The sequence below is a fragment of the Phaenicophaeus curvirostris genome, chromosome 7 (genome assembly GCF_032191515.1).
Source record: "Phaenicophaeus curvirostris isolate KB17595 chromosome 7, BPBGC_Pcur_1.0, whole genome shotgun sequence".
NCBI classification, from domain to species: domain Eukaryota; kingdom Metazoa; phylum Chordata; class Aves; order Cuculiformes; family Cuculidae; genus Phaenicophaeus; species Phaenicophaeus curvirostris.
The window spans coordinates 41907725-41921232 of record NC_091398.1 but is presented as its reverse complement, the minus strand read 5'-3'; the positions used below and the strand labels follow the sequence as shown (position 1 = coordinate 41921232).

General features: G+C 43.6%; 1 protein-coding gene across 3 annotated transcripts in view; it reads right to left on the bottom strand.

Moving 5' to 3' along the window:
• Positions 1 to 13508, bottom strand: part of TANC1 (tetratricopeptide repeat, ankyrin repeat and coiled-coil containing 1) — a 66206-nt gene that overhangs the window by 34544 nt on the left and 18154 nt on the right. Inside the window, exons 2-3 of one of the 3 annotated variants that reach the window (XM_069861740.1) lie at positions 11705 to 11779; positions 1777 to 1980 (exon numbers count right to left, since the gene is read on the bottom strand). In XM_069861740.1, coding sequence (XP_069717841.1) covers positions 1777 to 1980; positions 11705 to 11765 — 265 coding nt within the window. In that variant the 5' untranslated portion in view covers positions 11766 to 11779. Of the gene's footprint in view, positions 1 to 1025; positions 1164 to 1776; positions 1981 to 11704; positions 11780 to 13508 lie in introns of those variants that run through there. The other 2 variants (XM_069861741.1, XM_069861742.1) reach the window with 2 other exon arrangements.

Sequence of the window (13508 nt, the reverse complement as noted above, 5' to 3'; positions counted from 1 at the left end):
GGGTGGCACTGGATGGGCTTTAAGATCCCCTCCAACCCAAACCATTGAATGATTCTATGACTTTAAAAAGTATTAATGATTATTATTTACGCTGAAAAATCCATCACTAAGTATTGCTTTGTCTTCACCTGTAAACCGAGAGGACTGAAATGAGAATGTTGTTCTACCCGTAGTTAGAGAACTCCATCACCATATCTTAATGCCAGGACACCACTTTACCTTTCCATGCAATCCCTTCTCCTTTCATCCACTGCACCTGATAAGTCTTTAACTCGCTATTTGTAAGCTACTAAACCGAAAATCAGTACATCAGTGCATTTTCTCTATATTACTCCTGCCCCAGATGCCAGACAGAATTAAAATTAAATCATCTTCACCAGCTACAGTTTGCTGAAAGTCAAAGGAACATCACAGAATGCCTCCATCCATGCCTTATCACCTGGTCAGGCATCACTACAAAATGACAACGCATAAATACCAACACTTCGACAGTACTTCATCATATTGAGAAACCTTTTCTGTCGGCTGTGGATCACAGCAGAATGACTTCAGAGTCATTGGGAATGTGGCTTTTCATTCACAATTTATCAACTGCTACACAGTGTCTGCAAGAGAAACAGCTACCAGCCTACACTCAGCTCATAGAAACGTGCATTGGTAAGCTAAACCAGGGAGTGGGGAGACCGGTATGGGACTATTCTCAAATGTACCCAGAACAGCTGGCTTTCTCAACAGTAACAAAACTAACGGTTAGATTCTAACCTTCACTGAAGCTTTTGGGCAAAACCCCAATTTCTTCCCCATTTCAAGGACTTCACTCTATCTTTTAAAGTTGTTCTGCACCCAAATTGCTTGTACAAAGAGACAAAATAACAATATACGGTTCTGTGGCACAAAATGTTTATGTGAACTTTCAAAATCAACCCCAAATCATTTAAACTTGACATTATTTTAAATGCTGAAAGTAAAAACTAAATATCAATAGGCAACTTAAACCAAGAATACTTTGGACAAATTGTACTCACTGTCCTGGGACTTCCAGCTACATTTTTCCTCTTTACTTTTGTGTAAAATGGGTCATTAACCACAACATTTCTCAATGTCAACAGACTCCAACTTACAGCACCCTTTACTCCTTATAAACCTTACAACAAACCTCAACACAGTGCAGAGTCTCCACAAGCTATAGAATATGGACAATTTCACTTGCGCTCACGCTTTGACCCGAACGATCCCAAGTGACGCTAGCATGTTGGAATGATCTCTATGTGGAGAATGCTGATAAAAAGAACCCAGATGGAGCACCTTATTTAGCAAGGCTCACACATAAGCTTGCAGTCACCCCTAAGGACATAGCCTCCAAAACCATGTACATTTCTTGCCACAACTTCAGCAGCAGATTATGCATTAATATATTTAAGTATGGAGACATAAAAATAAGTGAACTGTGAAAGCCAAAACCACTCCCTCTTACACAGTCCCTAACACACATAAAGGGGTTTGCAGCTCTTTTCTGCCTATCTGACGTAACAGATAACCACTTTTAAACATACTCAGATGTTTCAGTATAGGTATTTGTGATACCAATTAGAATAATTCTTCGCCATGTGAAGTAACATAAACTATTTAATCACCAGCTACCTTTTTTTCATGCACTGCTCTTGTTCTTACAGCAAAGGACTTTACACGATTTTACTGTGTTACTTTTCACATAAAGTACATCAAAACCTGAGTTACAGAGCTATGAAGATGTAGTTGCTTATCATTTCATTTTACCTGGAGACTTCTTGTTTGATCGTGCCTGCATGAAGTAGGACTGGCGTGGCAGCAGAGGTGATGATGGCAGCGACATGGAGACCCCTTTAGCAAGGTTCATCCTACAGGCATCCTCGGGTACTGGCTGAGTGCTGCTGGGGAGATCGACACTGCGGCCAGATGTGGCTAGAGCCTGCAGGGCGTTCTCTGGGCAGGAGTCACTTGCTAAAAATAAAGTGTTGGCATCCGTTAGGTGATATGCCACAATAAAAAGCACAGAGTTGCATTGAAATGCAAGTTTTTAACACAGAAAAATGGATTTGCCAGCAACAACTCAGCATGATTCATCTTACTGTGTTCCCTCCACTGTAGAGCCCAGATCACTGCTGGAAAACCTTAAATACATAAGTCTGCGAGATTTCATTTTGCAGTGATAGGGGCAGCAAGGGGGAAAAACCCCCTCACTTTTCAGATTTCATCCTTAGAGGTAAAACCGCATTTCCTATGAAGATGGAGTATTTTTACAGCTGAAAAGGTATTTTAGGATCACTGTGATATCCCGAAGGTCAAGATCGCCTAAAAATACTGTTTACTGAATGAGTTAAAAGGAGAGATTTAGTTGGATTCCCCCTTACACTCAGTTAAAAGGTGGATCACAAAGTACATTCATAGATGGCCAGTTTAAGCTTAATCTTCCTGCTTGAAAAAAGGAAAAGTCATGTTATCACAGAATCGGAGAACTGTTTGCTTGGAAAAGACCTTTGCGATCATTGAGGCTAACTGTACCTGCCCATTACTAAACCATATCCCTAAGCAAGCTCCTCTACCCATCTTTTAAATCCGTCCAGGGACGGGGACTCCACCACGTCCCTGTGCAGCCTCTGACAGGTCCTGAGAACCTTGTAGGATAAGACACTTTTCCTGATGTCCAATTTGAACCTGCACTGGCGCAACCTGAAGCCAAATTCCACTGTGTGCTATTTGACAGCAATGCTAATTTTGCACCTCAGGAAAAACCAAGCTATAGGTTCACCACACACCAAGCAGCACATCAGGACAGGGAAATACACCCAGAGAAACTTCCTGCTGGTGCTGAAAATGCAACTTCAGCTAAACTAAGGATGTATTTTCAGAACAAAACATATTGCTCACAGTACTGATGCACAGGCAGCAGAAGCACATTGTGAAAGCACCAGGTTCTTCCTGGTCAGATGACAAAAACAGAGCTGAAAACAAAGGTTAACCACCAGTAACAGCTTTTGTGATATCCAAACTAGGGATCACTCAGTTATTCACATGAACTACTGCACAAATGGAATTGGTGTGACCAAAGATAAAACCAGCAAAGCAAACCTGATGCGAAGAGTCTGCAGTGCCAGAGCATTCCTTCAGGTGCACCCAACTGCGCGGTCGAGGTACCAGCACCCACAGCACAGCCAGAAGGGAGGGCAAATGGAGAAGTAACATCTTTTCAAACCTGAGTCCCTCCTGCCAGGTTTGTTCTCTTACAGTGAGGAAACACTTCAGACAGATGTGGCTTGATAAAAGCCACCATTCTTGTTCATTCTGCTGTCATTCCATTGCTGCCTTCAGTTTTTACCAGCCGCTCTCCTCCCACATCCTACTGCTGGCTGTGTGCACGGCACACAACCTGCTTCCATCCACATGGTGTGTTGGATAGAAAAAAACAAAGGAAGTTTTTCTTTTTTAAGGAAACAACTCTAGTTTTACCAAGTCAAGATGGAAATCAAAAGCTAAGTAACTGTAACTTTATATTCTTCTCTGCAGTCCATTGCCACTACTAGAGTTTAAGATCCTGGGAACAAGGACAGCAGCTACACTGTTCCAGAAAGCTGGCTGTAATGTACCAGTCTGAAAACAAAAAAGGTATGGTCTAAGCAGATATTTAAAAGAAGTCGTCTAAATATTTTCAATGCTATAATCACATATGCAAGGACTTTTTGAAAAAAAACCAAAAAACCCAAGCTGTCTAAATCACTGAGTTCCCATCCACTGTGAGGGGCAACCGAGTGATAAAGGATTTTCTTTCCCCCTTCTTTCAGAAATTAAACTTCTGCAATAGCTGTTTTTAAATACAGATTTAACATTAGGTATGTCATTATTTGTTATTCAATATAGTATGTGAGTTTGCTTCATAAATTGTTGAAGAAAGCCCAGAGAAACTTGTGATATGCCATTCTGCCTTTGAACGTAAGCAAAGAGCAAGGAGGCAGCACAGTAACCAGCCAACTACAGCTAGAAATACCAGCGCTCTTCTCAGAGTGTTTTACTGGACAGGTTGCCAAGCGTGTAATCTGGAATTTGTATTCCAGCTGGAATGCTAGCGAGAGAGTGCAAGAGGGAACAACAAACACAAATCACATCCTCCCCCTTCGGGGTCAATACCTACAGCGCTCTAACTCCTGCTTCCCCTTTTACTACGACACAAAAAGCAGCATTTAATTCACTGTATTCTCAGCAGACTTTTGACGTTTGGATTTATTTTCAATCATCCTTCTTTAAACTGTCTGAAAGGTGACATCACAGCAGAGCTTCAGATGGGGCAAAATGCCCTGCTGGCACAACTCTGATCATTAAGTTCAGACTACTTGATCAAGAGTCTCTGCAGAAGAGACCACAGCTAGTGCTAAACCTGGTCGCTGGCTCAGTCTGAATCCACACACCCGTGTTCTGCCAGCAGACTGCCCCAACACGCCAATTAGATCAAATCCCACTGACAACTGCTGCTGGGTTATTCTGTCAGCCGCTGTGGGCAAACATCAGCAGAAACACACTTTCTCCAACTTTTCAGCCTAACAGTTCTCACCAGGGTAACAGGACACTGGTATGCAGAGAGGCCACCGTTCACACTTAACTCCTGTGTAAACTGAGGCCACCCCAGAGGTGGTGAGAAGGGGTGGGACTTGCTGGGAGGGGCAGACAGGATGGAGGACCCAGCTGAGGTCTTGCTCTTCTTCAACAGCAGATGATCTGGGAGGCCTGTCTGCCTGCCCCCAAATCCACCCACGTGCTTCCAGACCCAGTTCCCAAGTCCAGCTCCCACCCACCATGGAGCCCAGTCTGGGACTCTCCCCGTGGCCCCATGGGTGACGTATAGTCAAGGGAGTGTGAATGGGTTTTGTGCAATTGTACAGATTTTATTATTTTCATATCGATATTGGTATCTTGCTTGTATTATTGTTGGTTCATTAAAGCCATTCCAGTGTTTTAAGTCTCTCTTGTGTTTCCCTTTCCTATGGAGGAACTGGGACTGACAGCTGCCCAGTTTAGCCACTGGACTGGCCAGGGGGAACAAACCAGGATAGCTGCCTTACACGAGGCTCAGGTTCTCCTCACATCGAGCCCTTGACACCGCTGTTGACATGGCACTGCAGCAAAGAGAAGTGACCCGCAGCACTGCGGAAAGGCAGATGGCCTCTGCAGACAGGCATGTCCAGTGTGCAGAGGTGCTCACATGGTACCAATGGTCTGACTGAAGTTTATTCTGTGTGGTAGGATGTGTTTCATCCCAAAAAACATTGGGAAAAGACGAGACTTTACAGACAAGTTCAGAAGGAAATTCTGAGTGGGGGGAAAAAAAAAGAGATCGGTTGTACGGCAGGAGGAAAGGCACACAGCCAAAATGCACCTTCCCGAGTGAGGCATCACTAAGTAATAAGAAACTGCTTAAGGATTACAAAAAACAGCGAGTCTAGTATTTCAAAAACCAGTTTTCCATCCCCTATTTTTCAAGATAACTGAGCGGTAGCTGTAGCCTGAACTCCCCAGCCATAACGCCGCAGTGTGGTTCAGTGGCCATGTGCAAGGTGCTTTATTTTAACTGCAAACCAATGATAATTGCCATTTAAAGGATCTGTGCCTTTCACAATTAAAACACACACGTGTGCACACTTGTACAGAGGCAGCCAGCCCAGCCCTGTGAACAGGCAACCTTGGGAGATGGAAGGAGCCAAGCAAACCAATTTTCTCATCGTGGAAGGCTGGCTGAAAAACTGCTTCACTTCCCACAAATTTTTCTTCGGCGCCTGATCAGTATGGTGTCCATGGGAGTGGTCACCATGTCCTGCCTGGAACAACCAGGTCACCTGGCTCCTACACGGATCAGGAGCTGAAGAACAGCCCACAGCAAGTGAAGCAGTTCAACAGCTGTTCTTAGGACAAGAACACAGGCTGCTGTCACGTGCACACACACATTAGGGAGGGAGGATTAACATTTAATTCTTTTGCTCTTGAGACTCTGAAGAGACCAGAAAGGGGGAGAAACTAGCCTGGAATGGGAAGAGAGCTCATTACAGCCTGGGTAACAGAGGCAGTGAAATGCATTGAGTGAGAAACAAACCCAGTAAAGATCAGAATAAAAGCCCCAAATGGATGATCTTTGCCAACTACGCTCTTACTTGACAGTATTTGCTCACTTTCTGGCATTTATCTCTGAACTCTGGATTACTTCTGAGTACACAAAACGCTAATGTTCACTTGTAGTGCTTACTTGAAAAAAAACCCAACCATTTTTAAAGAAAACAGTGATAAACAGAGGTTATTGGGACCACTTAAATAATCTGTTTATGCATTGCAAGGGCAGGACCTTCCCCCATCCCTCATTTATATGTACATGGCATATATTTTGATAGGAATGGTTGGACTCGATGATCTGGTGGGTCTCTTCCAACCTGGTTATTCTATGATTCTATATCACTGGAATTAGCTTCTGGGAAAAGACATCCACCACATTAAATACTCACAGCTCAGCAAAAAAAAAAAGGAGCTTAAACTCTTAAATAACTGTCAACAGCCACAGAAAGTGGGCAAAGCAACACAAAATAATCAAAACCAGCTCCATATTTTCACCATGAAACAATGCTTCTTCTGTTGCAGGGTATTTTTAGAGTAACAACAAAAAGTCAAACTGAAGCTTGAAAGTATTCCAGCCCAAGTTCCATGTTCCAGCCAGTGGCTGCGTACTTTATGTGCCACAAAGTCCCTTTGCACTCAGAATTCAAAACCTGATATCACAGAGATTTTGAGCAGCAACTGAATTTGCATATTTAGCCTTAAAATGTAAACTTATTTTATGCAGCGATTTCAAGCCTTTCTATTTGCCAGAAGGGCATTTGAAGCTCTTGATGCTCTCAAGTTGGTCTCCAGTCTGTCAGTCAGACAGAAGTGTTTAATGAGACATTGCAATTAAGCAAGGTCAGCTGGGAGACGTATCGCTGTTGCTACAAGGAAAGAAGTACAAAACCAACGATATAAAAATAATTATTAAGTAGTGGTTCTTAATAAAAGATGAGGCCTTCTTGCATAGGAACTTTGAGTTTATTTTAAAGTAGAAATTAGGAAAAAAAAGTTGCATCAGTGAATTTAAGCCCGTTGATGTTTACTGTTCAAGGTGCTCACTGGGGTCACGTGCTGGGCTTGTCCCAGCAGCCGACGCCATCAGGGAAGGGAGAAAGACAACCAGGAATGGCATCACACAAACAGTCACAGCTCACACTCTGGAAAGCCTTTTTGTTTTTCAAAAAGAACACTGAAGTATTATCTCCATTCCCTAATAACATCTGATTACGTGTGAAAAAGGAAGACATTTCAAATTTGCAGGTTTAATCCAATCTGTTCAGTATAAAATGTCGATAAAGAGCAAGGTACACATACAAAACTACTAAGAGTACACCAATTTGCAACAGAACACAACGCAGAAATAGAAGCTTCTGTTCTATCCTAATGCTCAAAAGCTTTGTACACTCACACATAGGTCAAAAGATTCCTTTATAAAGATACTGGAATACAAGAAGGAAAACCAAAAGGAAACAGTCTCAAAAGCAAGAAAGTAAAAAAAAAAAAAAAGCCTCTGTAAAAAATTAAGTCTGATCTACAGGACAATCAACAAACCTCCAAGACAGGTTTATTAATGGAACCAGTTTTGCAGCCCAAAATAAAACATTCTCAATGAAGACCCCTGCTGAAATACAGCGCACGTGAATATACAAGCACTTCCATCCCTTTTATTTCATCATCCAGAAACCAAATCCTCTGGTCTCGCTCCTCCAGACTCTGCCTCTAAAGCACTGCAGCATTATGGTCTAAACGCTATCTGTCTGTTGATATAATGATTTGTCCCTTGTCACCCAAGCTCTCTATGAAGGTCTCACAAGCTCCGATGCTGGAAACCCTGGCAGTCCCAAGTACTCACCGCATTCACTTCTATGAAAATTAGTGAAGTTTACATCCATACCACGCACTACATGTGATGTTAAATTTCTGATGGGATGCCGTGCAGGAGAAATGCTGCCGACTAAGCACAATGCTTCCATTATTCATGCTCCTTCAGGCCTGATTCTGGGTCAACAGAACAATGCTCACGCTACTAAAAAGCCATCTGAAATAACTGAGCATATTCTCTAGAAATACAGTATACAGGATTTTCTTTTCTTTTTCCGTTACAGTAGAGTATCTTATATAGAAAGGTCTTTTGCTTAGTAAGTAAAAAAACGCAGGTTCCCAGAATGCAGGCGAGTTGCTGGCTTTAGGACAGTTAAAGAAAACCACCATAATTATGGGCTGCAAAGCACTGGCAGCATATAAACCAAGAGGGAATGCTAATACAAATCTATCGCTGAAGCATTTGTAAGCATTTAAGAATGAGTGGCAGAGTAGAACTTCTACTAAAACAATCATAAAGCAGAACCATTTTTGGTTTATACTGTGAAGCTGCTGATGTGTGTTCTTTGCACCGTCACTGCACCAGGGACACAGACAAGACCCGCAAGCAGCCCTGCAGAATCTGAGTTCAAGCAACAGCCTTCCGGCTCCAATTTCTTGAATTGTGACACCAAGAAATGAAGCTTCTGTGCTACAGTAAAATAAAAAGGGTCAGCTCCTCCTGCGAGAGGCCAGAGGCACAGAATCTCCCTGTGCCTACAGAGGGGATCTGCAACACCTGAAGGAAAGAAGCTGGAAAACATACAATCCACAGTGGACTGTGAAAACAACACAGAGGAGAGAGCAGAAAGAGACTTCCAAGGCAGATAGAAGAAACAGAACAGAAAGACAAAGAGATGAAATTATCTTAAATCTAGAAAAATAAAGTCCATTAACAAAACAAAGGCAAAAGGCAAGGAATATGGAAAGCAAATGTGTGCCCTAAGCCAGAGTGGTAAGGATTGGCCAGAGTCCCACCGACAGACTCATGCCACGCTGACTGGGTCTGTGCTTTCTACTAGAAAGACACCTTCTATGGAATCTCTAAAGGACCTGGAAACTCCTCCAGAGTTTGAAGAGATAACATTTATTTGATGAGGATAACCCGACACAGAGGAGAAACTACTAAATTTTCACCTTGAGAAACAAAGGGAAACAGAATAATTGCTGATCATTTCCAGTTCAGTGGACATGAGGCAGGATGAAACCACAGATTACTTTAAGGGACACAAAAATTAGTGTTCCTGTTAGCCCTCTTCCTGCTCGATTCCCAACATTCACAGAACAGCGTTCTGTTACTCCAACGCATCAGGCACAGGCTGTGGGATTTTCCCCTCGAATTCTGTCCCTTATCGAGCACATACATCACTTCAATGGAAGGAAGGGGGCAAAAAATCCACTTATAGGTACTTCTTTCCATGCAACAGAAACAACTGCACCTGAGGGTGTAAACAGAGGTTGCTTCACTCTACAGAAAGCCTGAAAAAATACCTGTATCCAGAAAAACTTGGATGCCTGGGTCAAAAAATGGGTTTGTTTTTTGCAAGCAAGTCTAGTAAGTTTTGTTTTGAGAAGCTGTTCTGTGCATAACCAATACGCCCTTCACACTGCTCTCTTCCTGGATGCTCACCTGTGTTCACATCGCGTACCACTAGCGCAGCGTGATTGGAGCAGCCTAAGGGGCTGGCTTTCCACCCAAGAGCGAGATTCCCATTGGACAGTCTGTCAACTGGTTAGGACAAAGTTCTTTATATAAAAACTCTGTACTGGTCTTCAGTGTTTCAGTTTCTCCTAAAAGCATCAATGCTAATTCTTGTGGCTGCCTCTTCAGGATAAACCTGAATTTAAAGAGTATTAAAACTGCAATTGAGATACTCAGCAGCTGGATGTTAAAAAAGTTATGCACATCTTCAGTCCTTACGTCAGGGCAAATGAGCAAATTTTGACACTAAAATCCATACGAGCTATTTTTAAAAAAGCAGTCCTGATTACTTTATTTTCTTTAACCCTTTTACAGACATTTTAATTCCATGGTTGTACCTTCAGTCCAGGAAAAAAACCCCATTCCTCTTTGCCCAGGCTCTGCAGGGCTGGCAGCCGTAAACGCAGTAGGAGGCTGGTAGTGCACAAACAGGAAGTTCTGTCCAGCGAAACAGGAATCATCCCGCTTGGCTCCGAATTACGCAGACTTCCAGGCGTTCCTTTTATACACACTGAATCCCACAGGACAATAGAGGTTACTTCAGTTTAAGAATCAGCTACTGCAGTTTCACCTTAGTCTCTTCCAGTTTGCTTTCAGCTGGAGTGAAACAAACAGCAGCAGCCAGAACAGAACTTTAATGAGCTGCTGCTCCTCAGCCGCAATCCACCACCTTGTGTCTCTCCTCGGTCTGCTGGGGTGCACAGCATGACCCACGCACCTCAGCAGAGGTTTGCAGGCACGTTCAGACAGTCAGTTCTGAAATCCTACAGCACCTTGGTGTTTTCCTCCCTGCCAGCCATGCAGCACCACTGCTAACCGGGGTATGGGCTGGAAGAGGTCACAGAACCCTTCCTCATCAGGTTGAGCCTGGCACTACTGAGCAGTGCTCTATCATCAACCTCCTGCTATATTCTGATGCCCTGAAAATTTTTTCATCTCAAAACATCATCAGCAAAAAATCAAGCCTATGTGCCCACGAAGTAGAGAGGAGCATCTGAATTCCCTCTTGCAGTGCTCTCTCAAATGGTGGCTAGCCGGGCAGTGTTTCCACAACACCTCCCACGTCAGCTTCGAGCAGCAGCGAGCTTTCATTGCTCTCTTCATAGTTCTTCAGGGAGCAGTAACTTTTATGAGCTGTTGTTGTTACTAAGGACCTGAAGAACCATGAAACAGGACAACTCTACAACCAAAAAATCCAGCTCTACAAATACCAATTCCTTTTCCTTGCTTCATATCTTCTCTAAAAGCTGAACAAGAACTGGAAGGACCTTGGGAACAAAAGGGAGAGCTATTAATCTGAACACTACTTTATCAAACTCCTGGATGCAGCACAGCACATGAGTTTCTCACGCTTTTCACAGCATCATCTTCAAATGCAAAACAACACAGAATAGCTGGAAGCCCCTGTGTAAACCAATTACACCCTTTCAAAACATAGCTCCTGCTCCTCCTTGCTCTGGCTTTCACCAGCCAGGCATTACTCACCGATCTGTCCCAAAGGCTAGTTTCTGAAACATGAACCTCATACATGAAACACTAGAGCTTTGCTTGAAAAACAGAACAAAAAACCTAAAATGAGATCCTAAAATAAAAACCCACGTGTTTCCTGACCCGAAGGAAAAAAGGCTTTTCAAGCTCCAGATTTTAATAAAAGCCTGGCAAAAGCTCTGTTCCAAAGAGCCTGCTTTTCTTCTGGAGCTTAAACCAACCAATTGCCATCTACTGCCCCAAGTACAGACACACAATCACTTCCCTCATCCTGCTGGCTATGGCAAGAACCAAGAGCAAGCTGCTCTTGGCTGTTGCCCTGGCAGCAATTCAAGAAGGGCTGCACTGGACACACCCACTAGGAACCCTGGACCTGCTCTGCATGGAAGCAATCGGGCCAGAGCTCCCACAGCTGGCCTCAGCGGCAGCAGGCACCACAGACCCAGAGATCAGCATCACTGCTGCAACGGAGTAAAGACAACAGCTGGAGTCACAATGCATAACTCATCAGCGTTATAAAAATCTTATTAATGTTCATACCTGAGTCTTTCTTGTTCTCCTTTCCACCCTCTCGGCTCTTCTTTAAAACTGCCTTTAGCATTTTAAATGTTGTTCCTAGAGGATAACATAAAAAATAAACACACATTATTAATGTCCATTCACACAAAACCAAGCCAAACAGAAATTGGACTGAGATAAATAAAACAGCGAGTTGATCAGGAGAAACTTTTTGGTAGTTACTTTTAATTTCTGCAACGCAGCTTGGTTAAGCACAGTCCTGAGGCACAAGGAATGTTTTAATGCTTGAAGTAAGCAATTAGAGTTCACTGTCTTCCTGTACAGAAAAGTAACACAGCATTCTCCACATTCCACATGTAATTAAGGTTATGAGGCCAAGCCCGTTAAGTTACTGTAAAAGACTGGTGAAAATGAGCCAGAATAAAGGGCTGACTCCTGACCGGTGCTCATCCACATTGCCAGGGAGCAGGCGGCATGGTGAGAAACCTGCTTACAGCCAAGATGCCAAATCGCAAGACCAGAAAACAGCCGGGAGCTCCTGGAGTCGACACGGGCACACAACTCCTCACTGGCGTGCAGTGCACTGCTGGCCAGCAGAGAAAGAGCTGGGCAGACCCTGAGATCGCCATGTGTGTTCATGTGTGCCACGTACCCGCGCCTGCAAGCAAACACGCCTGCCTTCTTCAGCTCAAATTGACAACCAACTCCAAGGGAGCAGCAGCTGCAGATTCCAAAGAATAGTTAATTGTAAGGAAAACATATCTGGGGTGTAAAAGTGGAAGATGGTAACGTTTCAGATAACTGTCTTCAGTTACAAAACACGGAACATGGAATGGAAGGAACCACGAAGAGCACTTCCTTCTCTAAAGGCTTCCTGGAGCCTCTGTAAATTGTGACTTCATTTGTTTTCTCTATTAAGAAATTCCAAAGGTCTCACATTTTAGAATATGCAACAAGAAGAAAAAAAAATACAACCTGATTATACTGTCTTAAGTAACAGACTGCCATAAAACCACACAAAATCCATAGAAGTGAAAAACTTGCATCTAAAACATACAGATTCCTCAGAGAGTTCAATCCTTTCAACTAAATAAAGCAGAAAAACTGGTACACCAGTGTTCAAAAGCATCTCTGGACAACTCAAAGCGCACACACTAACATGGATCAGAAAACAGGAGGGATTCCAGAGCCTGTGCTACAGATCTCCGGCCCTGTTCCAAACAGGTACGGCTGTACTCTCGACCGGGAGGATGACATCTTGAGCAAGCTGTACCAAAGAGTGCACTCCTGGGGATCACACACCAGGGGAGGGCAGGCAGCCAGGGCTATGTCAGAGCTCTGCAGGGATCCCCAATCCCTAACTCCAACCCTCCCCGCAAACAGCGGTCCCTGTGCAGGCAGCAAACACACTCGCTGCTGCACTCAGCATCTGCAGTATGGCACCTGCTAAGGACTACCCGTTGCAGAGAGAAGCCGCTCTGCTAACGCTACTGCTCTGCAAACTGCAGGGGCGAAACAAGTCCTGCAGTATGATCAGGTGCTTCGCAAAGCACAGAAACTCAGCAGCCGTCTCCAGTGTCAGCATTAAAACCACTGAAAAAGCCCACCAAAACCACCCCAAAATTGGCCTATCTAACTGAAAAATCAAATAAACTGAAAGGAAGCAAGTTATGATTATTTCTGGAATAGCAATGATGAATAAATTTCTGAAACTGAGCACCACTACTCCACACTAAAATGTTGAATGCCATCAGGGAAGAGGGCAGTGGTCCTCTGAATCACACACACACTATGTGCCTGTAATAGCGGCTCAATGCCAATCGGA